The sequence below is a fragment of the Equus caballus genome, chromosome X, assembly GCF_041296265.1.
Source record: "Equus caballus isolate H_3958 breed thoroughbred chromosome X, TB-T2T, whole genome shotgun sequence".
Lineage (NCBI taxonomy): Eukaryota > Metazoa > Chordata > Mammalia > Perissodactyla > Equidae > Equus > Equus caballus.
In genome coordinates, this window is record NC_091715.1 from 102,548,421 (window position 1) to 102,576,401 (window position 27,981).

The window sequence follows — 27,981 nt, forward strand, 5'->3', positions numbered from 1 at the left end:
CACAAACTGGTGAGGGAGCACATGGGATAGTCCGCTGGCCTATACAAAACAACTGTCCCCATGTGGGGCACGTAGCAGGCACAGTAATGAGGAAGTTTCCAAATGTCTTTAGAGGACAAGTACCATTTCCTTGTGGTTGGTTTTTGTGTCTTCCCCAACCTAACCAGCCTCAACCTAACATACCCTGGTGGATATACAAGAAACCATGACCGCCTTTCATTGCATGCCCAAGATGTAAATTACCCCAAATTTAGGTAAATGCTGAAAATCTTAGCAGCAAAAAGAATGTTGGTCAATTCAGCTTGTAACTTCTGTTAGAACTGTAAGCAGTAACTAATCCATAATTATGGATGAGTGAGCTTTGTGGGCCCATTAGCAGAATACAGTTGTATGGGTGAAGTGAAAAACTGAAAGGGTCAAGGTAGTGCAGAGGTGAATTCACCTTGAAGCTAAAGAATCTTAATCTTCATGGCCCCTTGATTTGTATGGGCACCATCTGAGGCCTCTAGAAAGGGTCATGGTAAGCAAAATTCTAAGATGGTCCCCAATGACCTTCACTCTGTGTAATTCCCTCTTCCTGACTGTAGATGGAACCTGTGAATATAATGAGATATTGCTCCCACGATTATGTTAGGTATACGGCAAAAGGGATTTTGCAGATGCAATCAAGATCTCAAGTCATTGAGTTAATCAAAAGGGCCGTTACTAAGTGGGCCTGACCTAACAGGATGAGTCCTTAAAGAGATGGCCTTTCCTTAAGTCAGAGAGATTTGAAATAGGAAAGGGGTTCAATGTGAAGGAGATTTTCCACTTTGACTTTGAAGATAGAGAGGCCATGTGGCAAGGAATGTGGGTGGCATCTGAGCTAAGAATGGCCCCCCGCTGATGGCCAAGAGGAAAGTAGGACTTCAATCCTACAACCACAAGGCACTGAATTCTGCCATAACTGTATTCGACCAATTATGAGGTAGACTCTGATAGGCTTAAAGAAAACGAAGTTTACTTGGGGTTTATTAGAACTGCAACCCTGGAACACAGATTCAACATTGATTCAACATTGAATCTGTGTTCCAGTTGTGTTCTGGCTGTTGAACGGAGAGGGAAGGTTTTACAGTCGTGGCTAATGAAGGCAAAAAAAAAAAAAAAAAAAAAAAAAGTGGGGGCGGGGAGGAATGTCTTTTAACAAATTCCAGGCCCAAGGTAGTCATGGGGTGAGGGTCAGCTGACACAAGCCATTAAAACCTAGGAATGTAGAAGATGACCTTGACAGGAATGAGGTCTGTATCTCGATAATCTTATCTTCCTTGAGAAGACTTGCAGATGCATTTCAGGCATCTAATGAGTTCAAGAGTTCATCCTGAAGGAGGAATTTGTCCTTCTCCTCTTCTGCCTGGCTCCATTTTAGTGCCTTAATATGAGAGACTCCGTCTTTTTTCAATTCCGTACATGAAAGCTTGGAAAAGCACTCAAAGTTCCAGATGAGAATGCAGCCTGGCTCACACTTTGATTTCAGCCTTATGAAATCCTGAGCGGAGAACTCAGTCACAACATGCCTGGACTTCTGACTTACCGAACTGTGAGCCAAATAAATGGGTGTTATTTTAAGCAGCTAAGTTTTGTATTTTGTTACATGGCAATAGAAAACTAATACAGGGGCCATACTATATCTCATATATTTCTGTAAAAGTTAGCAAAAGCAAGAATATTGACCACAATTTAAGACTCTCTTTTCCCACTCTGACTTCCCCTCATGTTGGTGGTGAGATGGAAGCGGGCATGTTTGGGATCAAGCTAAGGAGAAGTTGACTTGGAATTACATTTAGTTTCAGATTAATTGGATAATTTATTCATGTGTTCCTCAGTCCCTTCCATGTATAATTAGGTACAGTCATGTGTGGCTTAATAATGGGGACGTGGTCTGAGAAATGCCTCATTAGGTGATTTTGTCATGTGAACATCTTAGAGTGCACTTAAACAAACCTAGATGGTATAGCCTACTACACACCTAGGCTATATGGTACTAATCTTATGGGACCACGGTCGTATATGTGGTCTGTCCTGAAACTTTGTTATGCAGTGCATGACTGTAATTACTAGTAAGATTTCACAGGGTAATTAGTAGAAGCTCTAGGATTCAAACCACGGTTGCCTGACTCTAATGCTAATGAGCCTAACACTATACTTGCCTTTCAGATGCTTAGTGAACCATGGACAAATTCTATAGCTCAAACTAAAAGCACGATGGTTTAACATCAGCCACTTGCCAGCGTTTGATACTATTTCCCACTTCATTACCTGATTCCAAGATACTTTTTTAGTGTTGGCTCCCATTACTGCCCTATAAGTACAATATGATTTATCAAAAATGGACTCCTGGTCTTTGCTACACCAGCCATGCCTGTGGCTTTGCCCAGTCACATCTACACAGGTTCATGTTAATTTCTTGGTGATTTGGCATGAAATACTGACACTGACTAAGACACCATGAAACTCAAAATCACTACTACAATGAGGACCGTGGGGGAGGAGAAATAATTTTCCCTCTACCCTTCTAGGTTCTTGGCTGAGAACTCCCTATAATAAAAGACAGATTAACAAGAGAAAAACAAACAAGTTTAATACCATGTATACCTCCTGTATACATGGGAGAGACCCAGGAAAACTGAGTAACTGCCTGAAATGGCCCAAGCCACCACCTTAAATACCATCTCCAGCTAAAGACAAAAGATATTGGTGGGGGAAGTTATGGGAGGTTTTCAGGCAAAGCACAGTCACCAAGGGGAAGGGTGTCATGCAGATTTAAGTCCTTGCCTCCCCATTGATAGGAGTTGCTAGAGATTTAGAGTCAACTTTCTCTCCCTGGTACAGTACAGAGAGGGAGACACGCTTACAAACGGAGATTTCCTGTATAAATGTAATTGTCTCCTAGAAAGGGTAACTTCTGGTTTTCTGAGTTTCTATGTCTGCTGTTTCTTAAAAATAATCAGCCTAAAATAATCCTTGTGCCCAAGAGGCATATTTGGGGGTGGCAAATTCTGCTCACCTTCAGAACATTGACATCACACTGGTTTGTGAGTGTCATTATTAAGAATATTTAAGGGGCCGGCCAAGTGGCACAGTGGTTAAGTGTGCACGTTCCACTTTGGCGGCCCGGGGTTTGCTGGTTCGGATCCCGGGTGTGAACGTATGCACTGCTTGTCAAGCCATGCTGTGGCAGGTGTCCCACATATAAAGTAGAGGAAGATGGGCATGGATGTTAGCTAAGGGCCAGCCTTCCTCAGCAAAAAGAGGATTGGCAGCAGTTAGCTCAGGGCTAATCTTCCTCAAAAAAAAAAAAAAAGAATATTTAAGATATGAATCTGCACAGGATAACTTAAATCTTAAGCCCACATAAGAAAGAAACTTGAGGGGCTGGCCCCGTGGCCCAGTGGTTAAGTTCCTGCGCTCCACTTCGGCGGCCTGGGGTTTCACTGGTTTGAATCCTGGGCACGGACATGGCATTGCTCATCAGGCCATGCTGAGGCGACATCCCACACAGCACAACTAGAAGGACCTACAACTAGAATATACAACTAAGTACTGGAGGGCTTTGGGGAGAGGAAGAAGAAGAAGGAAACAAAAAGAAGATTGGCAACGGATGTTAGCTCAGGTGCCAATCTTAAAAAAAAAAAAGAAAGAAACTTGACAGAGGTTGACAGCAGTTTACTCAAATTTGACAATACTAAAAATTTACCCATCACCAATGAGTTGCAATGCTGGAATTTTTATCAGTAGTAATAATAACAAACTGATTAATCATGCAAAGGAAAGGTTAAATTACCTTTACATTTTTCTCTAGGAAAAATGATATTTAAAAAATGCCATATGAAGAGAGGATCAAAGAGTTTGTAGCCAAAAATCGTAGAGGTGTGCCAGACAGTTAATAAAAATGTCATTGGTATGGAAATTGGGATGTTTTGTATATGTCAGCTGTTCAAATTTTGTAATTTGTTGTGATTTCTTTTCTCATTATAAATAAATATTAACTTTGGTATCTAATTGCCTGCATCTTAAAGAGGGTCCCTCAAATTGTAAATTTCAGGCCCCACAACCTAGATGTGTCCCTGGGATGATAAGAAGTAGTAGGAAATTTTGGTTGCAATTGGAAAGGGTTAATAAGGATGTGGATGTGGTAGAGAACTGGGAAATAGAGCAATTGTGGAGGTTGAATTAATAATTTTGAAGACCAGAACATTGTGACCAGCTTTTAAACTCTGAAATTCCAAGGTGTCCTTGGCACTGTGAGATTATGTGACCTCAGAGGCTGACTTCATGGAAAGTCCTCCCCCACAGGGGCCCCTCACTAGGGGCGCCTCCAGCTGCTCTGTACATTTCAAACCTTCAAAAAAGTGGCTGCCTAAAGGATCTATATTTGTATTATCACTGAGTAGGGAAAACAGGTGGCTGGATTATTGTTTACCCACATATACTCTTGAATCCACCTCTTGCTTCTCAAATGACAATAGATAGCTCTTTTCTATCTTTTAAAGACAAATAGGATGTAGGCTGATATTACTATCAGTAATGATAATAATAACCTTAAGGAACAGAACTGGCAAAAATTTAAAAGAGCTAGTAAGAATCTCTGACTCTTCACTCTGAGCCTCATTTCCTGAACCCCATTTCATGCCTGAACAGAACTGCAAGAGAAATGGTAGACCTTCGGGTCTTGGGGGAGGGGAGGTGGAGAGTCTAGCCGGCGGGCGAGAAAAACAGACATGGTCGATTAACCCCAAGGGACTGATCCTCCATGATAATCTGAGAAGGGCAAATAGAAATTCCAGGGATATGATACACTTTTCATGCTTCTGGCGCAGACTGAAAAGATTAGCAGTGTCAAGTTGTGGAGGGGGGTGGGGAGCGTCGACCCGGCTCCTGCTGCGGTGCCATTCGGAGGGTTAATTTGGGGACCCTAGCTCAGTTAACAGAGGCCTCACTGGACAAAAGGCAGACGTGAATTTAAGTCACTGTGTAGTCTGAGCCCTCTTTCCCGCCTGAACACCATCTCCTGATTACCCTGGAGGCAGGCAGGCGCGCTTCTGGACACCAGACAGAGGAGGAGACTACCTCCTGTCCCGGATCTGAGGAGGTTTGAAAGAGCAGAGGATATCCGAAGGCGAGGGTCAACAGCAAAGCGGGTCCAGAACTGCATTGCCCATACCCCTTTCCGGCCCCTGCTCCAGTCCATTTGGGGGCAAAAAAATGGTGGGCTTGGGGGAGGAATCTGGGGAGGGGACAGTGGTCAGGTTTGGGTACCAGCTCCCTATTCGAAAGCAGGCTGGCTTCTGGCCCAAGGAAAGAGGAGGAGGAAAATGCCCGGGTAACCTGCAAGCGCATGTGAAGGCAAGAGCCACCTGCAAACCACGGAAAAGAAGCGAATGTAAGCGACCCCCGCGGCAGGTCCTGTACTGCAGTTGTCACACCACAGCCACGCCCTCTACCATTTTGATTCAGAAAATGGTGGGCAATAGAGAATGCTGGGGAGGTGGGCGGGACCCCTGCGTGGGTGCCAGCTTCCTATTGCGGAGGATGTGGGCGTGTCGAGTGGAAGGTTACGAAAGAGAGGTAAGCACCCCGGTTCCCTGCAGATGGGTCCCCAGGGGTAGGGGTGGGGGTGGGGGCGGGGGCGGTCGGGCAGTCGTGGAAGCAAATCCTTTTCCAGGACTGCGTTCCCCACATTCTTGCCTAGCGCGCGCGCGCCTGCGTGCTTGTGTGTGTGTTTAGGGGGAGCTGATGGAGCTCTCTCGAAAGGAGTACTATGGGTTCTTTCCTTTTCTCTCCTTCAGGGAAAAGATGGTCTTTTTTCAAAGGAAATTTCCTGCCATGATAACACACCAGCAGGTCAGAAGGTTAATATTCCGGTGACAGAGTTCTGGATTTTTATCTTAATTTTTCCTTTTTTCTTGTGCCTTCTCAGTTTTCCAAATAGAGTATCTATTACCTGGGTAACAAATACTATTATAAGGTTAACAAAATGAAAAATTATAAAATTCAAAAGGATCTGTCAATCAGTTGATAAGATAGTCTAGTAGTTCTCTCCAATCATCACAAATCCGTGTCTGTCCCCCACTATATTTTTGTCATACAATATGCATTTTTTTAAAGATTTTATTTTTCCTTTTTCTCCCCAAAGCCCCCCGGTACATAGTTGTATATTTTTTTTTTAGTTTTGGGTCCTTCCAGTTGTGGCATGTGGGATGCCGCCCTCAGCATGGCTTGATGAGTGGTGCCATGTCCGTGCTCAGGATTTGAACCGGGGAAACCCTGGGCCACCGCAGCAGAGCACGCCAACTTAAGCCATGGGCTGGCCCCACAATATGCACTTTAACAAGTGTCACAGATGACTCCATTGCACTCTAAACTTTGAGAGCCATCCCTGAGTTTATCAGGTTAGGCTAAGCTTATGCTAGAGTAACAACACTCAAGCCTCAGTGGCTTAACACAGCAAAGGTTTATTTCTAGCACACAATAAATGCCCATGTGTTGGTGAAGGCCAGGGGTGAGGGGTTCTTTGCTTCCTATAGTCTGTCAGGGACACCAGCTGAAGGAGGCTTCACAACCTGGAACATTGCTGGTCACTGTGACAAGGGGACAGTGTCAGAGAGATCTGTCACCCACTCTTGTACAGTAACCTCAGAAGTAACATAAGTCACTGCTGTGCACAGCTGATTGCCTGGAACTAGTCATGTGGCCTCACCTAATAGCAAGGGGCTGGGGGGCTTTGGGACTAGTAAGTACAGTTATCTGTGTGCCCAGAGGGAGTGTAATCTATAAAGAGAGAAAAAGAAAATATTCATAAGAATTCAAGGGGTGAATGCATCTCTAAAGCACTAAAACAAAAAATTCAAAATTACAACAAGGGGCCAGCCTGGTGGCATAGTGGTTAAGTTGATGCGTACCCCTTCAGTGGCCCAGCGTTTGCCAGTTCAGTCCCAGGCGTGGACCTACGCACTGCTCATCAAGCCATACTGTGGCAGGTGTCCCACATATAAGGTAGAAGATGGGCACAGATGTTAGCTCATGGCCAATCTTCCTCAGCAAAAACAGGAGTATTGGTGCTGGATGTTAGCTTAGGGATTATATGCCTCAAAAAAAATTTACAAAGACAAAATGACAAGTGTAATATAAGAAAATTAAGTTTCTGGGCCAGCCCCAGTGGCCTAGTGGTTAAGTTCGGCATACTCCACTTCAGTGGCCTGGCTGCAGTTCCAGGTCATGGACCTATACCACTTGTCTGTGAGTGGCTGTGCTGTGGCAGTGGCTCACATACAAAAAGAGGAAGATTGGCAGCAGATGTTAGCTCAGGGTGAATCTTCCTCAGGAAAAAAAAAAAAAGAAAGAAAGAAAAAGAAAAGAAAAGAAAATTAAGTTTCTATGAAGCAAAGCAAGAATGAACATGCTCTTTGATTTTTGTTTTTTCTAAGATGTCATTTCGGGGGATCTTCATGTCTCCAGACCAGTGTTCAAGATTATGGCAGCCTGATGGGTGCTGGTCGAGCTGGATTCTGGCTGGAATGAGGTGAGGGTCCAGGGGCTCACTGTGGCAGTTTTACAAGTCAAGATAAATCCATCCCCCTGGCGTCCTGAGGGGTGGTGCTCAGGTAGAATTTGGAAGGCCTCACCCAAGCCACACTCCTCTGCAGGGAGGTCTGACTTTGGTTTCTCTGCTCCAGCCTGCAGCAGGCACCAGACCCTCCTAGGCTGATGGCTGGGCTGTCCTTGACATACTTACCTGGAGGACAGGGACTGTCCCCATCACAGGTCAGAGACCTTTGCCCTTCCCCCCTTTTCCCTTCCTCTTTCGGGAACCTTTTGTAGGGGAGGAGATAAAGCCCCAAGGATTCCTAACTGGAAACACTGGTTGGGACAGACTTTGGGTGAGCAGATGTCCAACCAGGTAAGTTGGGGCTGAAGCAGAAGGAGCTGGTCCTTCTCTCAGAGTCCAGTGAAGTAGCCCCCCAAAATGGGGTTAGACCTCGGACAAGACCTCTCCAGCCCTCTCCCGCCCACCTTTCTCAGATTCCCAGAAGAGCCTCGAATGTGCACAGGCCTGTTTGGGTGGTTCTGCGGTGACTGTAGCTCTGTGTGTGCCTGGTGCATGCTTCTGCTGTCTGCGTCAGCCCAGGCCCAGAGGCACAGGAGACCCCAGGGAAAGGGAGCTTGCAAAGGCACGTGGTCCTGCAGCTCAGGAGAAAAGGGGTTTCACCTCCTGTGTGAACATCCCTGTGCACTGCAGGCCCAGCCCACGAATTGGGAGCCAGGACAGTCAAGCTGTGAGCTGGTGTGAAGATGCTTTTGAAGGCATCGATGGTGGAGGGTCAGTGGCATCCAGAGCCTGGTTCTCTGGGCCCCTCGCCACCTCCCTGCCTAGGCAGAAGGCTGGTATCTCAGTCACATGTCCCAGAAGTGACTTGCCTGGCCAACTCCAGAGCAGAATGCATTGAGGGCCCTGGACTCTGGAGAGAGCCCTCTGCTAACCAGGATGCCCTGGCTCTAAGGGGACACTGCATGAGAGTGGGAGGCCCTGTGGTGAGGCAGCGTAGAGGGATCAAGTTCAGGGTCCTTGCAAAGGGCTCAGGCCTCAGGCAGTAGAAGGTATTGGGATGACTGCCAGGAAAAAGTCACCAGGGCTCTGGTGGCCCTGGAGTCACATAGCTCAGATATTTCCTCAGAAGAACCTTTGGATCTCTTCTGACATTTATGCTAAGGCCCCCCTTTCCCCAGGTGCTCCCATGCCATAACTGAGCCTGTTTGGGCGGCTTGAGCCGGCCCTTCTGCTCACTGGAGGACTCCTTTAATCTCTGTTCATACTCCCCATTGGCCTGGGGCAGACTTTCTCAGTATTGCCCTGCAGACTGGGCTTCTTCCTGCCTAATCCTCCCTTCTTCCCTCCTTCTTCTAACAGGTGTGAGACGTGCATCACAGTGTGAAGGCTCTCTCCATCTTCTCCTGCTCCTTCTCCCTTTATCTTTCACAGGTATTTCCTCAATAAATCTCTTGTATATCTAAGCTTGTCCTGGCATTTGCTTCTAGGAGGGCCTGAACTGATCATAGGGTCAGGGTGCTTTCACAGATGAGATTTCAAGTTTCACATTTCTCAGTAGCTGTACTATTTTTCAGAGAGGCAGGATAGTATAGTAGTTAAGAGCTTAACTAACTGGATTCAAGTCCCAGGTCGAGCACTTTTAGCTGTGTGTCCTTGGACTCTGTGCCCCTTTCCTAAAATGGGGATAATCACATTACTTCCCCTTAGGGTTGTTTTGAGGTTTATATGAGTTATTATACAGACCACTTAGTGTCCCACACATACTAAGTAATATCAGCTATTTTACCATCTTTGATAGATGAAGTCAGAAGAGGGACAGGATCTTACCAGTTCCTGTGGCTCTTGATGAGTTTGGTGCTGAAACTCTCAGTCTCCAGTTCTGGAACTCTAAATACACATGCTCTATTTATTTTTTTTTTGGTGAGGAAGATTGTCCCTGAGCTAACATCTGTGCCAGTCTTCCTCTATTTTTTGTATGTGGGATGCCACCACAGTGTGGCTCGATGAGCAGTGTGTATGTCCACACTCAGGATCCAAACCTGCGAACCCTGGACTGCTGAAGTGGCGTGCACAAGTTTAACCACTATGCCACGTGCCCCTGCTCTACTGATTTTTAAACTAGAAGCTAAAATTAAGGTTCAGGAAAACACATGAACCAGTTGATGGCATGATGATTGTGTCCCCTACCTTCAACTCCCCTGGGTGGGTAAGTCCCAGAGGGAGAATAGTGTGATAATATTGTCCCCTTTTCTATACTGTAATCGTCTAGTGATTCTGGAATACAGACATGTCACTGAAGATCATACCTGCGTTTCCCCTTTTTGCTGTTCCATTTACAAATGCTCTTCATGGTAGACTGTGTCAAAGGCATATTTTTAAAGGAAGGGAAGAGGCAGGGTGGGAAGGGAACTAACATTTACCTGAGTGCTCACTAAGGGACAGAGGCAGTGTTTGGTGTTCTGGGTTGATTCTCTCTTTAATCCCCATAGCAATCCTGTGAGGTATGGAGCAGTATTTCCCTTGCACGAGGAAAAACAACTCAGAGAGGTTAAGTGTATTTCCCAAGGCCCTAAATCTAGGAAGCTGCACAGCTTGTATTCTAACCCAGCTTCCTCACACTCCCAAGCCCATACTTTACCTTTTAAATGTTTTTAAACTTTCGATGGTGACCTTCCAGGACTGGGGAATTGCTTGGTTTAAATTTGCACAACAGGATGTTAAACTGGAAGTTTCCTCTTACACATCAAGATATACTAGATATGAAATTCTAAAGCCAGGTTTTCAAAGGAAATAACCTTACCAAACTTAAAGCAGCTGCTCTAAAACTTACAAGGAGAATTAAAAGGGTCAAGACAGAGGAGATATGGAGATGGAATTTTTGTGTGGAGGATTTCTTTGGAGTGGGCTTCCCAGGGGGAAAAGTTGGAATGCTTTCCTCTTCACCCCAGGGCATCAGCTGGAGCCCTTGCAGCTTGATTTGTATCTTCCTGAGTTTGCAGGAACAGTGAAATGGAATCCGACTCCAGCAGGAGAAATCTTATGGGCTAGAGAACGTGACTGTGGTGATGGTGGGAGCAAAGGAGAGGTGACTTTATTGGGATGTTTACATTCCCAATTTGTTGTGAGCAAAAGATATATGGGTGTTTCTCAAGTACCAGAAGTGGGCCGTGCAGGAGAGCAAGCTGCTCAGTGTTGCTGAAGAGAACTGTTAGGGAGTGCTGTGGATTCCACCAGAAAAACTGGTTGGAATGGACAACTGGAAAACCCGGAGCTGAGGGGAAACAGCACTAGAATGTTTCGCTCTTGACACCGGAGTTGCAGTAGGGGAGCCTCAGGTGAGAAAGAGTCAGATTTAAACATCAGTTAGACTCAGAGAGCATGAAGCCAACTCGCTATGCGACCAGTCAAGAACTTTCTGCTTACTCCCTCCCTTCAACCCAAGACAGGCCTGAAGTCAAAATCAGCAAGCTGGGGAGCATGGGGAAAGAAGAAACTCAGCACATCCTTTCTCCCAAAAGTCGTAGATCCACCTGAAGTTGGTGCTAGCTGAGGGAGGAGAAGGTTCAACTCTAAATAGTTTTAGAGGGTCCTTTATTATTTGGGACTGGGGGTTCTAATCATTGAAATAAGGCTCAATTTTTTATTTAAAGTGACTGTAGGAGTCTTCACAGTGAGCAGCAAAGCCACGGGGCCTGGGAAAAGCTTTTTAAATGTACAGGATTAGACAAAAATAAAGTTGCGTTTTGACCATATCTCACCAGTAGTTCTTGTTCAGTATACTGACTACATCTGCTTGGTATGGTGTTTGTGACGTGCCGTGCTCCTATGAGTGAACACTACTAATGTTTTTGCATTAATTTTGCTATACCAGCTTTCTTTTGCTTAGAATTTGCCTGGTATATATTTTTGCATCCTTTTCTTTTGAACTTTTCTGGATAATTTTAAGAGCACTTTGAGAAAGACCATGAAACTGGATTCTGTGCCTTTAAAAAAATCCAATCTGAGGTTTTCTTTTTAATGAGTTGAATCCATGTATATTCATTATGATTATTGACATATGGGATGTATATTTCTACCTTTCCACTTTGTGTTTTCTGTTCATCATACTTTTTCTTTGTATCCTTCCCTCTTCCCTCCTACTTTCTGTTGGACCAATGGAGTTTTCTTTGGAATTTTGGAATTTACATATTCTATTTGTAATCTTTTAGTTCTTATCCTAAGATTTTTCTAAATTGTTTATCTAACTTTATATTTTTAAACAAAATCTAGACTATCTCCAACTTCTATTCTCTTATTTATAGACTTTTACATTTTGAATTTATTTTCCAAAAAAAATATATACAACTTTTAATAATTGGCATTTCTATAAGCAAGCAAACAACCATAATTTTGATAGTTCACAGTTCATGACGCACTTTTAAATATATTATCTAATTTGATTCTAGAAAAAGCTCAGCTAAGTGTTAGCTTCATAATGAATTAATGAATTAGGAAAAAAAGAAAAGAAAACAGCTCTTCAATTCGTAATGGTATCTTTAAAGACTCTTAAGAGTCTGGGGACCTCAGGTTGAGAACCACAGATTTTAGGAATATATTCTTTACCCTTTCCTTTTGGGAATGGAGAGAGGAGAGAGAATTATCATTTTTGAACATTTATTCTGTGCCAGAAATTTGTCTTAGGCAAGACGAGCCTTATATTTAATGGCTACCTTCTTTACTTTCTAGGTGTTTTTGGGTGTCATGAGAGATATTTCACAACATGTTCCTGTACCAGTCCATGTACACTCTCCTGAATGGAAAATGGGCTTGCTTATATTGGTAATGATATTGATGAAAATAATTTTAAAAACCGATTATAATAGCTGTTTATTTTGGAATCACCATGTTATCTAGGTGCTGAATCTCATGGGCTATCCTCCCAAAACCACTCTTCAGTTTTAGAAGGGAAGCCATTTAGTCATCTAGATGAAACTATATACCTGTGTAATTTCAGAATAGAGAAACTTGCTAAATCAGCAGAGTTGGGTAGTAGTTTGGGTACACTTATAATTGCCCTCTTTTTTAAAAAAATTGATCGGATAGGCTGGTTTAGATCCTTATAAAGCACTTTAGGCCTCTCCTGAATATTCCTAAGGTATCGTTTTTAAAAAATGAAACAATTAACAATAAATCAGCTAAAATAAAAAGAAACGACCTATGAACTGAACTGGAAAATATTGAATTATCAGTCACTGAGATATTACATATGCATTGCATTCTTATATTTTTCTCTCTTCCCATTTCCAGCAGAGATCCAGGAGAGGGAGGTTTGTGGCAGAGCTGGAAGTAGAAGCTGCTTGTAGCCAGTGGCTTTTCTATTTTGAAAAGGATTATATTCCTTGACAAAATCAAGCCACATGTTCCTGTATCGGAATGGAGGGCATTTGAAAGCAGCAAGAGAAGAGAGGTCAGGGTTTGTGGGTCCTTTCAGTAGCAGAGACATGAGTATTTCTCCATATCAGGACCCAAGGAGGACTCTATGATGGGCTCAGGGAAGCTGGGCATCTAGTCTTGCCAAAGATTTCCCTACCCAGAGGGTTGGATGGAAGCAGCAGGGACAAGGAATCTGAAGATACTGTGTCCATTCAGTAAATGAGCATCTCATCCCTAATCAGTGTGGAGAGACATCTGATGACTGGGGATCTCCTCAAGCTACAGTGCTAGATAAGACCATAGGATGTTTGTACAGCTAGTGGAGACGGGGAATCCCAAATAACTGAAGTGGGTGTCTCACCAACATGCTATGCTTGGATCACGGTCATATTTATGTTCATTTAAAAGCAATTTTAAAATGTGATATTTCTAACATGCTCAAACATGTGAGCTAAGATCCATCTGTTGCCAACCCTCCTATTCAAAGTTTCAATAACAAAGGAAACAGGCCCTTAGAGAGTGTTTCATGAGTGTCACGAGCTATTACACAACTGTCCTCTGAATGGATGAGTCCTTCTTAATAACTCTTCTAGTTGGCCAGGCCCTAGGTCTGAGAGGACATAATAATTCTAAGAATATATGACAAAGTATGAACTGTAGTTATTTCAGGTATGTGTATGCTAGAAATCTCTCATTCCTCCCACCCCATCCACTTTGCCTTCCTGCTCTGTGTCCCCCAATCTTACCAATATGGACTACATCAAAGGTCTTCCTTGCCCTCTGGCTTCCAGTTTGGCCAAAAGGAAATACCCAGCAGGAGTTAAAAAGGAGGGAAGAGTGAGGTGAGGTATTTCCCCCCTCATCCTGGATTCTCTCTTCAAGGTCTCTGTGAGCTTACTGTATCCTGATCACAGCTGCTGTCAGGTGGCCCTTTCCACACAGCTGTCTACCATTCCAGTAACCACTCCCCCACCTCCCCTCCTGGCTCCCACTCCTCTCCAGCTCCTACTCCATCCTTACCCCAGCCCCTCCCCTGACCCCGCTCCCTCCCCTCCTCTCTTTGCCTAGAGGTAGTAATACCATGTTACGTGCGGAATTGTGTCACCTCCAAATTCATATGTTGAAGTCCCAACCTCCAGTATCTGCAAATGTGACTGTATTTGGAGAGAGTCTTTACAGATGTAATTAAGTTAAAATGAGGTCATTAGGGTGGGCCCTAATCCAATATTACCGGCTTCCTTAAAAGAGAAGATGAAGACACAGGTACAGAGGAAAAGACCATGTGATGTCACAAAGACAGCCATCTAAAGCCAAGGAGAGAGGCCTCAGAAGAAACCAACCCCGCCAACATGTTGATCTGAGACTTCTAGCCTCCTGAACTGTGAGAAAACAAATTTCTGTTGTTTAAGGCACTCAGTCTGTGGTACTTTGATGTGGCAGCCCTAGCAAACTAATACACGCCGTGATCCTACTCCTCTGCTGACAACTTGGGAAAAATTCTCTATTAAGCTCCTCAAATCATCCATTTTGAGTATCATTTATTTCCTGCTTGGGACCCTGACTGATCCAGTAGGAAGTATACATGACTGATCCAATAGGAGTATACATGATTCTTATTTCCATTTGTTCTTACTACATTTTTCAAAATTTCTGCAGTAACCACAGAATACTTTTTTTCGCTTAAGATGTAAAAAAAAAACCACTGTCATGAAACAAAATTTGGTTTGACTGGGAAATTTCCATAGAAGATGGTTTTATAATCACAGACTTCCAACGCCATCCCTCTCCTCCACAGATCCCCTACTCTAGGATTCCCAATATTATGTCCAAGGAATTATAAAAATAGAGGGAACATGACATCAATTAGGGAACTAGGGAAAGCTGCCATCCTTGGCCCAAAACTTACAAGTGTTTCTGATAGATATAATACTGAAAGGGGCTGCCCATGCTTCCTCTGGTGGGAAAGAGCAAAGCTCTGTGTAAATGTTAAGTGATTGTTATAGTACCCACTAAATATCCGATTGTACCAGCCCAGCCCAACTCATAGGGGCAAGGAGCATCAGGAACAAAATTGGCTCATAGAAGCAGCACTAGAAAGAAGTCCCACCTTGAGAAGCCACACTGAGGGGAGAGGCGGGGCCTGGCCTGACAGGGCACACTCCTGGCGGCCACACCAAAAAGAAAAAGGAGTTCTTTCACGAGGAGTCAGAACTCTCTCCCTTGATACCATCTAGACCTTTCCTTAGCCTGCTGACTTGTTAGCCGCGGTAACATTAAAGGCACACTACAAATTACTTGCTTTGAAATTTAGAAACAAATTTTATTTAAGATCTGAAATACAATTCCTAAAATATCAACTTCTCCAGAAAACCGTGGCTACACAATAATGCATTGCCTCTATCATGTTAGAACGTGCATTAGACTCAAATACAAAAACCATGAAACAAACCACCATCCTTCAACAATTTGAGCAAAGATAGAATGCCTAAGGAACAACATAGATGGACTTGCAGAGGATGGGCTGTTTTACTTCAAGCACCATAAAAAAAAGAGCACAAATGCATGGGTTTTCAGGTATATACATTAAGTTGAACCTTTGGCACTAGGAATCAGGGCATTTTGTCACGTAGCATTAACACATATTAGAAAATTGTGTAGTGTCAAAGGGATAGAACCACCAGCATTCAAGCAATGTTGTCAACTAGGCAATAAAATGTTCTACTGAATTTTTCTTCTTTGTCTAATTACTGCATACACTGGTAGCAACTTTGAAATGAGAAAAGGAGCTTGTACTCCTTTTATTTTCTGTTTAAAACAAAACAGAAAACAAACTGAAACATAAGCCCTGTTATACATTAACAATTTTAAAGAACATCAATTATACAAGAAAAAGACTAAGAACGAAAAGAGTGTTTACAGATACCAGACATGACAGTGAGTGGTCAGTAGACCCTCACAGGGCTTTGCGGTGGTACTCAGCCGAAGCCACCTTGTAATCACTGGCAGTAAACAGAGACGCAGCATTCTTTGCCAGATATTTTAGGAAATCATGCAAATAGCCCAACAATAATGCAAGGCTCTTCTCATCAAGGGGCGTATATGCCAACATTGCTCCGATTCTTACGAATAATCTCAGTAGGTGTGGCGCTCCATAAACCTGGGACATCGGCGCATCAGGGTGAGCCAAGAGGATTTCAGCATACTGGGGCCTCTCAAATTTGTAGAGCAGCTGAGTGCCCAACATCACGTTGAAATATTCTTTTATTCCTGCCACGACTTCATTAACCGCATATTCCTTATTATCGACATTTCCCTGCGACTTCTTGCAATCTGCATACTCTTCCAGAATGGCATCTACATTTTTCTTAGCAGGGAGTTGAAACAGCTGCTTCTGCCTGGTAACTAAGTCCCAGTCCTCGACAAGCCATGGTTTTAATTCTTCAGGAATCTTCACTTTAACTTCCATTCTATTCTTAAACACCTCTTCACTTTCAACGGTGGGGTCTGCCCGGGCCCTTTTCTTCCGAGGTGGCTGAGGTGCTTCGCTGGTACTGCCACCATCTCCGTTTCCAGGAGTCTTCTGTTTGTTCTTTCTTGTCTTCCTCACAGATCCTGAAGGCGGGTTCTCCGCAGAGCGACCCCCCCACCTGCCAGGGAGAGCCGGTTCCAGATTCTTCTGCTGTGGACCAGCTGTCTTCTTTCCTGAGGAGGCCCCTCTCATCTTACTTCTCTGCATATTGCTTCTAGTTGGTTTTTTGAAGTTGTCTTCTTCTGCAGATTGTTGTCCACGAGTTTGAGAACCCTGCTTTCTGGAACTCATTCAACCCTGTTTTTATTCCAACCACTGTAATATATAAAGTATTTTACTTGGTTGTTTTCTTTGGTGACTTTTAACACACCGTGCTTCATAAAGGCCCATCAAAGCACAACTCATGCTACTCTCTTGGAATCTGGATTTCAAATCCTATTTCAGGACCATTTGTAAGTGACTTACTACCTCCTCCCTCTCTCTCTGATCCTCACTGCCACCCACCACTCTCACCCCACCCTATCACTCATCAGACCTGCCCATAAATGAGATTTTCTGATGCCACTCAAAAAGACAGGAATATAATTTTAGAGAAGGAATTAATTAAACATGAAGGAAACTACAAAAGGCAGTGGAGTTGAAATTCAAGACTCTTGAACAGGAAAAATGACAAGATGAAAGAAATAGGAAAGAGTAATTTAGTTGACTGGAGGCAAATGGGTAATAGTGAAAGTTTTTGTATAAGTCTAGGAAGGCCTGAACTAGGGTGATGACAGAGTCAAGAGAAACTGAATACAGAACTTGGTAAATGAAGGAGAGGGAGGAGTCAAAGGTGGCTCTGCAATTTTGAGTCTGAGTAATTAATGAATTAATAAAAGCATTGACTTTTAATTGTTAGTCTGAAATCAGCAATAAAATAATAGAATACAGGTAATTCATCCATTCATTTAGTCATCATACATTACTGCATATCTGCTTCAGGACAGGTACTATGCTAGGTGTTAGGGATTCCTAAAGTGACAATTATAAAACATCAAGGTTAGCACAATGATAGCTATAGGCAAACAATTTTGGGAGAGCAAACAAGAAATGGTAAGACACCGTTTTCAGCTATAGCTTGTTGGAAGAGGTGATAAACTAGTGAGGGAGAAGTCAGAGACAACTCCCAGGTTTTGAGGATGGGTGATTAGGTCATTAGTATTACCATCAAATGAGATTGCATCTAGAGGAGGAGAAAATGGATTAGAGAGGAAACAAGTTGAGTACTGGATCTATTAAGTGTGAGGTATGCAGTTAAGACACGTGACTTTAAAGCTCGGGTGAGAGGTCAGAGCCAGAAATGGAGATCCGAGAGTAATCATCATATAGCCAGTGGTGGAAACTGTGAGAGCCAAAAAGCGGAGAATAGAGGAAGAAAAACTGAAACAAGTATGGAATTCTGGAAAAACCTAAGAAAAAATGATATTTAGGGGTAAGCAGAGAGAGACCACAAATAAAAATGGTTAGAGCAGCCACAGGAGAATGGTATTTTGGAAGCCAAAGCAGCTTAGAACTTCAAGGAGGGAAAGGGATAATCTACAGTGTAAAACGCAGCAAAGACAGCTGGTAAGATAAAGATAAAAAACAGTGTTCTGTGATTCTTATGGTGTGACAGATAAAACAGTTCTTTTAACTTACACAATCCTCTTCCTCTTTCCCTTCCAAGAAGTCTTAGTGTTTTCCCAGATGGAATCTTATAGATCTTCTGGGATGGTCTGGAAGGATGAGGTGGGAGAGACAACCTAGAAAGGAAAGCAGGTAACTGCAATGAAGATGAACTTTTATGAAACAACATAGGAAAAAGAAAAAAAATACTCTAATTTATAAACATGTGGTTTACAATTGTGCTATCAGAGAAAATAAATGAGTTCTGCTGTTAGACATACTTCTACTTTAATTAGGCTCTGCCATTTATGAGTTGTGAGACCTTGGGCAAGATATGTAAACTCTCTTAGCCTCTTTCTCATCTCTGGAACGCAGCAAATTCCCCCTAGCCTTCACAGATTCTTGTTAAGAATTTCATAACACAATGTGGCTGGAGAGCTAGCACAGCACGTTGCAGGAATAGCTGCACATGTGAACATGGATACAAAGATGTTTGTTGCAGTGGTGCCTGTAATACTGAAGAACTGGAAACACCTAAACATTCTTCAGTAGGGAAATGGTAACGTAAATTATTATGTATGCACACTATCGAAAAACATTCAAATGAATTAAAAGCAGAGATCATGTACTGACATGGTAAGACATTCAATATATATTGTCAGGTAAATAGGTAGGTTGCATAATAATATGTACAATAGGATCCTAAAGAGATAGATAGCACAGGTAGAGAAATAAATACCAATCTCAGACAGTTCTTATGCAGTGTGTTCCAATTTTTGTGTTTTAAACTGGTGTGTATAAATGCATAGGAAAGTATCCAGATGGATAAATACCAGACTGTTAAAATTGGGGTAACCTATGGGAAAGAAAGAGGGATGGTAGACTAGCCTTAAACCAGGTTTCTCTGGTAACAACTTTCACTCACAGAAAACGCCCTTCAGCCAATCTCTAGCTCTTTAAGACAATGTGGGTAGGTGTCAGGGAAGCCCTAAGGGGGAACTAAGAAATAAAGAATGCTAGAAAACTAGAGCCCTGAATCAGAGAAGCACTTTCACTAAGCAAATGACATCCTCTAACTGAAACGGCAGAAAGCTCTGAGCGTGAATTAAAGGGCAAAGGTGGTCCTCAGAGAGCATCAGAGTCTGTGAATACACTGACCCTGTTGGAATCAGAAACCTTCGGGCTGAGAGGGATATATAGACACATCCTGTGAACATTCAGTGGCCAGTGTGTCAGGGCATTAACTGTAAGCTATCATGCTTACAAAATAATATCTCAAAAAAAAATTCAATGTGACTGGGACAGAGGTGACACAGTATCTGAGAATATCAGAGAATTCAGTTAAGTAATACAGTATAGGTGAAATCCAGAAAACCTACCAAGGGGTTAATATAGTGCAGAGCTTCCACAAAACAAGGGGACAGTTAAAATACCAACTAAAAGCAAGATGGCCCAGTGCCAACCAGTCTGTGTGAAACACACAGAAGTAGAGCTAGGCTGGACAGGAAGTATTTTGGAAGTCATACTGGTCATCAGCAATTCTTTAGTGAGGAGGAACCTGAGAATGACAGCCAAACCTACTGTATAGCCTTGATATTGATTGCATATATTCACGCATAAGAAAACTACAAAAAGGAATTCTATCTGCGTCTCACAAAGCAGGTGAGTTTTGTAATTCTCTACAAATTCTTCTATCATTCACTTAACGCCCCAAGTTGAAAGAAATATCTGACATTTTACAGAAAAATACCTGCACCACAAGGCATGGTTTTTGCCCAGTGACTAAAGCCAGGGCGGCAGCCTCTCTAAGAATTGTCTCTGTACCTTTATTTTCATCTGAGTATCCTACGATCAAGCAAGCAACTATTACTACCTGGGAGTCAGAAGCCAGACATCAAAGAAAGGAAATACCCATCCTTTCGATATCTGGCTCCTACTTGTACCAAATAGCCATAGAAGTCTATGGATAGCTTTAGTACAGTCACCGCACTTTGTACCTCCCTTTCCAGAAGCTAGAAACTGCTCCATGGATTGGTGACAGACGTGCTGTGCACTCTTCATTTAAAAATTTGGCAGTATGTATTGCTTTATTTTGAGCTGTTTAAAACTCTGAAACTGCCAGTTTCTGTCTTGAGTTTCAGGCTTTATTGTTTACTGGCTTAGTAAACCTACTCTGCTCCAATCATGCTTCCTCCCTTCGTCTCTCTCATCTAAAGACCATGAAAAGTACCACTTCCTCTTTAAATCTCCACTAACTACCCTAGCCCATGTTTCTCTCCCATCTCCAGTACCATATGAAACTGACGCTGGTACTCCAGAGCTTAGTATTTAATTACTTAAGTTTCATATGTTAATTTTGCTTATAGAACTACACCATTAATCTCCACTTGCCACAGGTCTTGTGTTATCCATCTCTTGCATCTTTTCCAACAGCATTTAGGTCCCCTGGGGGTATACAATAGTGAATCAAAGTGAGGAGATGATTCAACACATGGGGAAAATAGAAGCACAAATTAGGGACAAGTCATTAAATATTTTTCCATTTGTTCCCTACAGGTCAGCTCTAGGGTAGGCCAGACATTGAGAAAACACATTCGCATGTTTGCCTTAGTTTCTACCTCTAATCTTTGTGTAAATACTCATTTAAACAGAGGTGAACTCATATGGAATATCAAATCTTCTGTCTTCCCCCTCTTCCCTTTCGAAAAAGTTGCTATTACAACTAATCATTTTCTCATGTCAGTCAGGTTATAATATGCACACATTTTGAGAACTGTATGATATCCCATCAAATGGGCACACCTTAATTTCCTTAACCAGCCCCTCTCTGGAAACAGTGTGACTTCCCTCAACTTATCCTACAATAATTATTGAAACATTTTTTGCCCTCATTTCATATTGAGATTCCCAGATGCAAAATCTACTAGGTCAAGAGGTAGTAACATTTAATACATTGCCAAATTACTTCCACTAAGTTGTACCAATTTCCAACCTCAGAAGTAGTGTGTAAAAACGTCTATCACACCTCACTTTGGTTGGCACTGGCTATGACTACCCTCATTTTAGAAAAATTGTGAATTTGCTAAGAAAAATGGTTTTAGTTGTCCAGTTTGTATTTATTAGTGATGTTTTAACATTTAAAAACTGTATTTATTGGTCGTTTATACTTTGCTCTTGTCCTTTGCCTACTCATTTTGAGTTGGTTCTTAGTGATTTTGACATTTATAGGAGCTCTTTATATATCAAGAATTGTCATTTTTTGGGCAAATAGTTCTCCTAGTGTGTTCTTTTATAGTGTCTGATGTTAAGATTTTCTTTATTTAATGCAATATGTAGTTTTGCCTTCCATTAAGATTGAAAAGTAAGATGATTTGTTTTATACTTTAATACCTTAATCCATCCAGCATTTTTAAGTTATGAACTGAAAATGTGTATTATTTTCCCACAAGTAATTAATTTTGTGGGACCATTTATTAATCTATTCTTTATGTATCTATAAATACCAAAATATATAAAGATGTGGGCATTCTCCCCTTATTCCCTCCCCGCTTCAACCCCATTCACACAAACCCACCTTCCAAAGTAAATGTGTCTTACATACATGTGACTATGTATGATGTATTTGTCTTGACAAAGGTAAGATACATATTGCTCTGCCACTTTTCTCACTTTATTATCAGCATCTATGTCCGCACATACCTAGCTCATTCTTTTTAATATCCATATCATTCTATAATCTGTATGTACCACAATTTAACCAGTCCCAAACTCATGAAAATTTAAGCTGTTTCCAATACTTCATTACAGAAATGCTGTAATAGACATCAGTGTGCAGATGTATTAGAGCATTAGGTAAGTATTTCTGGAGGATATATTCTCAGAAGAGTAATTGTTCAAAGGACTTGCTTATTTACAACTTTGACAAGATAGAGGCAAATTCAATTTGTAGAGAACCGCTTTAATTTGTACTCCCAGAAAAAAAGGTAAAATTTCATTCACCCACACCTTGAGCAACACTGGATAAACATCTTTTTGAAAAAGAAGTTTTTTGCCAATCTAATATGTAATAACATTTTTATTTGAATGTGATAGAGCATCTTTTCATACATTCGTATGTATCTCTTTCTTATATGAATATTTTTGTCCCCTTTTCTACTAGGTTGTTTGCTTCTTTTATTGATTTCTAATAATGAAGTACTAAGTTTTTTTGTATGTTGGAAATATTTTTTCCAAACTGTCACTTTTTTTCATAAGTGGGTCCGTGTGCATGTACGCATATATATAAATATACATATCACACAAATGTACCAACCTTTTCCTTTGTGAACTTTGGCATTTGTCATGCCTTGGGAAAATGCTCCTAAATCAATATTCTAAAAATGATTTTCTATATTATTTCTTATAGTTTCTTCCAAATATATAATTTTTCTAATATTAATTATTAAAGAATGCATCTTTCCTCCACTAATCTGAAATGCTATTTTATAACATTCTAAATTCCTAGAGATATATGGGTCTTCTAAGGTACTCTCTTCCCAATGATTTCTGATTATTTCATTTTAAAAGGTATCACTGTTTCTAGGTCATCTGTTCTGTCAATGATATGTCTGTTCTCACACCAGTATCACCTTGGTTTAATTATCATAGTTAAAAGACATAAATGTTGCCCTGGAGTAACACTTGTAAATGGGTTCAAGCATGTTTGATGCAGTATTATTTGAAGTAGCGCAAAACTGGTGTCAACCTAGGAGACTATCAATAGTGACTTGGCAAAATAAAATGTGATACATCCATAATAGAGAATATCAAGCTAGTTAAAAGAATGTCACTTTGAAAGGAATCAAAGAGAACTCTATGAATGGAGATAAAGACATCCACGAGAATTTGTTCAATTAAAATAGCAAGTTGCAAAACAATGCCCATAATGTGACACCATATTTATGTAAAAGAAAACACAAAACAATATTTTATATATATCCATATCCATTTTTTAAACAGGTACATACTTTAGACATCTAGAAGGAAATAGAACTGATAATAGTGGTTAACTCTGGGGAGAATAAGAGAATTGGGAGTGGTGAGAAAAGGAAACCTGAGCCTACTCTGTAATATTTCAACTTTTTACATTACAAGGAGAATGTACTCATGTACCAATTATGTGACTAAAAATTTACATTAAAATACATATATTTAAAATTCACAATGATTTTCTGACTCACTCTTATCCACGAACCTCACACATAGTTGGATATTTCAGTTAATTATCAGTGTAAAATATACTTTGTAGGCATACCATTCGGACTGGTTTCCCTCCTTCTAGGTTCTGCCCATCCTCAGAGGCCCAGGTCAAGGTTCTTTTCCTCCTTCAGGCTTTCTCCATTTCAGGCTACCCTGACCCTTGCCTTCTCTAAGTTCCTATTGGCCCAAAAGTCCACCTCCCTCCCTTCAGCCCTTAATCATTCTCCAAATGGCCCCTGTAAAGGGATTTTGTGCCTACCCATCTACTGCATCCTTTCCACCAGGGCAGTGCCCTCCTCTGCAACCTGGTTTTCAGAAGGGAAAAAATAATAAGAAAAATATAGTGACTCCATGGGAAAATGAAGCTGTCAAAAGACTGAAAAACCTTCCTTCATCTCCTCATGCAAGTGATGGACCATTCAGGAATGCAGACTCCAATTGCTAATACCTTTGTGTATGGGTGTGTCACAAACGAGTGTGAACATCTGCTACAGCTTGTTGGAATAAACCTTTAAATGAATATACATCATGTCAGTTACATTTATATCAATTCTCTCTCTTCTCGATCTTGGAACACTTCCTTTATATTTAACAGATATTTTTTGAGTCTGAGACGAAGGAGGAATGATATAAAAGCTGTTAGCAGACTGAATACGGTTATGATTTGCTAGTTAAAATTATAGCTCCTGGAAATTCCCTTATAAATAGATATGATCAATAGACTTAAAATCTTTCTAGATTGTTAGGACAAGCCAGAAGTCATAATTTCAGAATTCAGTTCTAGTGGTAACTGCTGCTTCTGGAAAATCAGGAGAGAAACCAACAGTATTATTATTATTATTTTTACAATTCCAGAAAGAGGTATCCACTACTTTTAGAAGTGTAAGTGTGAGTGTGTGTGTAAAACAGGATGTACCAGAAGGACTAATAGAGTCATAAGTATTATTAAAGCAAACACAGCGCCAAGCACTGTCCTAGCACTTTACATATAATCCCCTCAACAATCCTATGAAGTAGGAACTATTATCTTTATTTTACATATGAGGAAATTTAGGGACCAAGTGAGTAAGTTATCTTGCCCAAGATCACATAAGAAGTGGCAGAGCCAGGATTTAAATTCAGGAAGTCAGCATTTACTCTTAACCACTAAATTATGCTGCATGTGAGATGCCACAAAGTAAGAAAAACAACATATGTAACTAACTATAGGGGATCAATTGTAGTATCTCTTATCAAGGAATTGTTTAGGTACTTTCTATACTGAAAGCACCAATGGACTTAGCTCCACCCTCCCCTTAGAATTTAGAGTGCTTTCCCAGATAGGTGCTTATTTATGTTCCAAATATTTCTGGATAGTTAGGAATGTTATGTGAAATTATCTTGTTTGAGAACTGAGACCAGGAGAAGGGAGGAACTTACCCAAGTTTCTGTAATCAGGGATAGTTCTGCAATCAGGATCAGATCTTCTGATCCTTACTATACAGCAAACTTAGCTTTTCTGATGATGTCCTAGAAGGTCAAACAAGGGGACAGGAAAGGACACAAAATAAAAAGACATGAGATGGTTTTCTTTCCCATCAATCAATGCATTTTATCACACACAAAGGACACCAGAGCTGATAAATAATGTACAAGTTGTTTCTTTTCCCTTTCTTGTGGTTATATTTTCAGATTTACTTTATTGTACGTTTATCTTGATTTTTGACAAAGTAATTGTTTTTGCCTTTTTTTTTTTTACTTTTTACTAAGGATAATTTCAAATGGATAAAAATGTAGAGGGAACATTACAAACCTACCCGAATTTATCATCTAGCTTCAACAATTACCAACTGAAGGCCATTTTGTTTCATCTATAACCCCACCCACCGCTCCCCCACCACTCGGATTTTTTTAAGTTCACTGAATAGCTGACTTTCTGTATTTTATTATGGAAAATTTCAAACACATACCAAGAAAGAATAATATAAGGAACCCCATATGTCCATCGCTCAGCTTAATTGATTATTAACTTGAGGCCAATTTTGTTCCATCTATACCCCTCCCCACTTCCTCCTACCGCTGTGATTATTTTGAAGCAAATCCTAGTCATCAGCGTATTTTGAAACCAATTCCAGATATTTTATTACTTAACCCATAAATATTTTCTCATATATATCTCGACAGGATAAAAACTGTTTGAAAACATAACCACAATACCATTATAACGTCTAAATAATCGACATCAATTCCTTAAAAAAAAAAAAACCATCAAATATCGAATCCGTCTTCTCATTTTCCCGACGCATCTTAAACAGTTTTTTTTTTTTTTTTTTTTTTTTTACAGTTGGTGTGTTCGAATCAGGATCCAAACAAGGCCTACTTATTGCATGTGGTTCGTCTCCAGCTCGCTCTCGTTCTTCATCTTTCTCCCCCCTCCTTTTTTTAAACTTTTCAATATGGAAAATTCCAATCCCCGCTATTTTAAGGTAATTCCCAGATAGCAAATATTTCATCGGTAAAAATTGATATGTCTGTCTTATATCTCTAGTTTCTTCCAAGGAAGAAGCTGATGGGCAGGAAAAGCACTATAATGAACGAATTTACATAATTTATGTTTTTCCTCATTCTGTTACGCGGGTTTTTCTGTCCACAATAATAGCTAATATCTTTCAGAGCCAGGCTTCGTATTAAGCGCCTTATACACACGCATATACAGTACACGCCTCTGAGGTACACGTCTCTGAGGTAGATACTATTATTATCACCATTTTACAAACATGGAAACCAAGACACAGAAAGAACGGGAGCCAGCCTAAGCTGGGCGTTGGCGAACGGGAATTTGAATCCAGATCTGCCCGATTGTGAAGCTATCAGTTAATCCTGTCTATATACACGACGATAAGAGGAAATCGTCAACCCTTTCTCCCCACCCCCACCCCGAAACCTGAAACGAGAATCCAGTTCTTTCCAGCAGCCGACGTGTGATCACTGCCGTCCCTCCAACCGCCATAGTAAAGCCAGGTTTCTCTGGCAACTGATATCCATAGGCAGACACGTCACCCTGGAGGCGGGCTTATGCCCTGCAGCCAATCACAATCGTCTTGTCTAAGTTTTAGAATGTTCCATTATCAAATGATTGGACGAGGCCCACCACGTAAGCAATGACACTCCGCCGCAGTAAAGGCGGGTGCTAGCAACCTGCTTCTTCACGGTTAAGGCTTAAGGCAAACCAATCATCTTCCCCCTTTAGTGCGGGCTCTGGCCAATGACGTTCGCCCCCTTAGGTTCTGAGCCCGCCCTCCAAAAGCGCGACAGCCGTTGGGTCATAAGTCTATAGGGCAGGGTGTTCACGTGGCCTATTTTCACGACCCAGAGTTCCGCTTTGACCAGTTTTTTTTTTTTCCTGCAGGGAGGCATTATGGGTTTTTTTTTTCCCACTGGGAAAGGAAGTGTCTACGTGGCCTGCGGAAACGGGATGGGCGGAAATGAGCTAAGGTTCCCGGGAGTGGGGAAGCGCGAGGTCAAACCTAGGGCCACGTCCCCGAACCTCTTGCGCAACTCTTGGAAAAAAATTAAAAAGGCAGAATGGGGATTTTGATATATGTACGGGAAGGGGTGGTGGGTGCTGCAGCCGCGTGGGGTTGGAGCTAGTGTGTTAGTGCGCAGCGAGCTCACATGGCCTTGGGGTTGCGGTGTGTGCGCGCGCCAGTCCTCGTGGCGCTGGAGGTGGTGGGTGTGCGCAGGCGCGCGCCTCTAGCGTTGGGGCCGGTGTGGATGCTGCAGCGAGGGCGTGCGTGCCTGGGTGCGCGCGCGCGCGCTCCATATAAATCGTTCTCTACTTTTGCGTATGTTTGAAAATTGTTCTAATGAAAAGGAAAATAGAGTCAAGGCGACCATAACAGAAATAAAAGGCCTTTGCTAGAAATATTTTGGTTTTTCCTGTCAATTTAATTTAAGACCCTACAAATACACTTTCTTCCCACGTTTTTCTCGGTGCCAAAATCCTGTTCTAAACCATAACCCTCCAATGGTTAAGACCCAAAGCCTCCCATTCCCATATTAGCGATTCCAAGGTGCCGCTTCTTTCCTGTTGCCTAGTATCCTTCACCCCCTTCTCCCTGCTCCTTTCCCCTCCTCCCCGCTCCCCCCCCTTAAAGTCGCGTGCAATTCTCCTGACACAAAACGTATTTTTTTGTTGAGAGTATCTATATACGACAGCCTTCCCCTTTACAAGAGACTGCAAATTTCTGTGGGGGCTGGAGCTCTCTTACCTTTTTGTCCTGAGCTCCAAGCACGGTGCCCTTCAGGCAAGTATGCGCTCAGTTAATTTTCCAGAAAGTTCTCTGGGTGAGGTTTATAGCTCGTGAGTCTGCCACTAGATGCCGCCAAATCCCAGCAAAGGATTGGCTGTTTGGTCCTTGGAATTATGGGATTTTGTTCCCCCCCTTTTTCTGATTCGCTGAACTCTTCAAACAATCTGTAGGGCTCATGTGTATCTTTCTTTGCTAGGGAAAACTCAAATAAACTTCTGTAAATAGCCCACCCAGGCAGAGGACTATGACCCGAGATCCAAATGTTTTTCATTTCTTTTCTT

The 27,981-nt window shown here is 41.8% G+C and overlaps 2 protein-coding genes across 11 annotated transcripts; one reads left to right on the top strand and one right to left on the bottom strand.

Annotated features, from left to right (window-relative positions):
• Positions 1–5,019: 5,019 nt before the first annotated feature.
• Positions 5,020–12,761, top strand: LOC138921981 (uncharacterized). 8 transcript variants are annotated; one of them, XR_011435043.1, is made up of 6 exons: positions 5,020–5,128; positions 5,317–5,419; positions 5,826–5,880; positions 7,464–7,558; positions 7,713–7,800; positions 8,945–9,048. XR_011435043.1 is itself a non-coding variant. In XM_070258385.1 (5 exons), exons 1-5 carry the CDS (start codon positions 5,242–5,244, stop codon positions 8,948–8,950), a joined length of 615 nt encoding a protein of 204 aa, XP_070114486.1. In that variant the 5' UTR covers positions 5,106–5,241; the 3' UTR covers positions 8,951–9,048. The 8 variants fall into 8 exon arrangements, 2 of the variants coding, with proteins under 2 accessions (XP_070114486.1, XP_070114487.1); XM_070258385.1 differs by having other exon boundaries at positions 5,106–5,604; positions 5,826–5,888; XR_011435046.1 differs by lacking the exon at positions 5,020–5,128 and having other exon boundaries at positions 5,285–5,419; positions 5,826–5,888.
• A 2,531-nt stretch (positions 12,762–15,292) lies between these two features.
• MORF4L2 (mortality factor 4 like 2) lies at positions 15,293–27,798 on the bottom strand. 3 transcript variants are annotated; one of them, XM_023634363.2, is made up of 4 exons: positions 27,659–27,798; positions 24,828–24,917; positions 18,204–18,307; positions 15,293–16,841 (listed from the first exon to the last, which is right to left on the bottom strand). In XM_023634363.2, exon 4 carries the CDS (start codon positions 16,815–16,817, stop codon positions 15,951–15,953), a length of 867 nt encoding a protein of 288 aa, XP_023490131.1. In that variant the 5' UTR covers positions 16,818–16,841; positions 18,204–18,307; positions 24,828–24,917; positions 27,659–27,798; the 3' UTR covers positions 15,293–15,950. The 3 variants fall into 3 exon arrangements, with proteins under 3 accessions (XP_023490131.1, XP_023490130.1, XP_070114485.1); XM_023634362.2 differs by lacking the exon at positions 27,659–27,798 and adding an exon at positions 26,332–26,471; XM_070258384.1 differs by lacking the exons at positions 18,204–18,307; positions 24,828–24,917; positions 27,659–27,798 and having other exon boundaries at positions 15,293–16,742.
• Between the last annotated feature and the right edge of the window lie 183 nt (positions 27,799–27,981).

Coding starts and splice junctions, on each gene's coding strand:
- LOC138921981 (XM_070258385.1), top strand. CDS start 5,242: ATGGTGGGCTTGGGGGAGGAATCTGGGGAGGGGACAGTGGTCAGGTTT. Junction 5,605..5,825: donor TGGAAGGTTACGAAAGAGAG/GTAAGCACCCCG, acceptor TCTCTCCTTCAG/GGAAAAGATGGTCTTTTTTC. Junction 5,889..7,463: donor ACACACCAGCAGGTCAGAAG/GTTAATATTCCG, acceptor GTTTTTTCTAAG/ATGTCATTTCGGGGGATCTT.
- MORF4L2 (XM_023634363.2), bottom strand. CDS start 16,817: ATGAGTTCCAGAAAGCAGGGTTCTCAAACTCGTGGACAACAATCTGCA.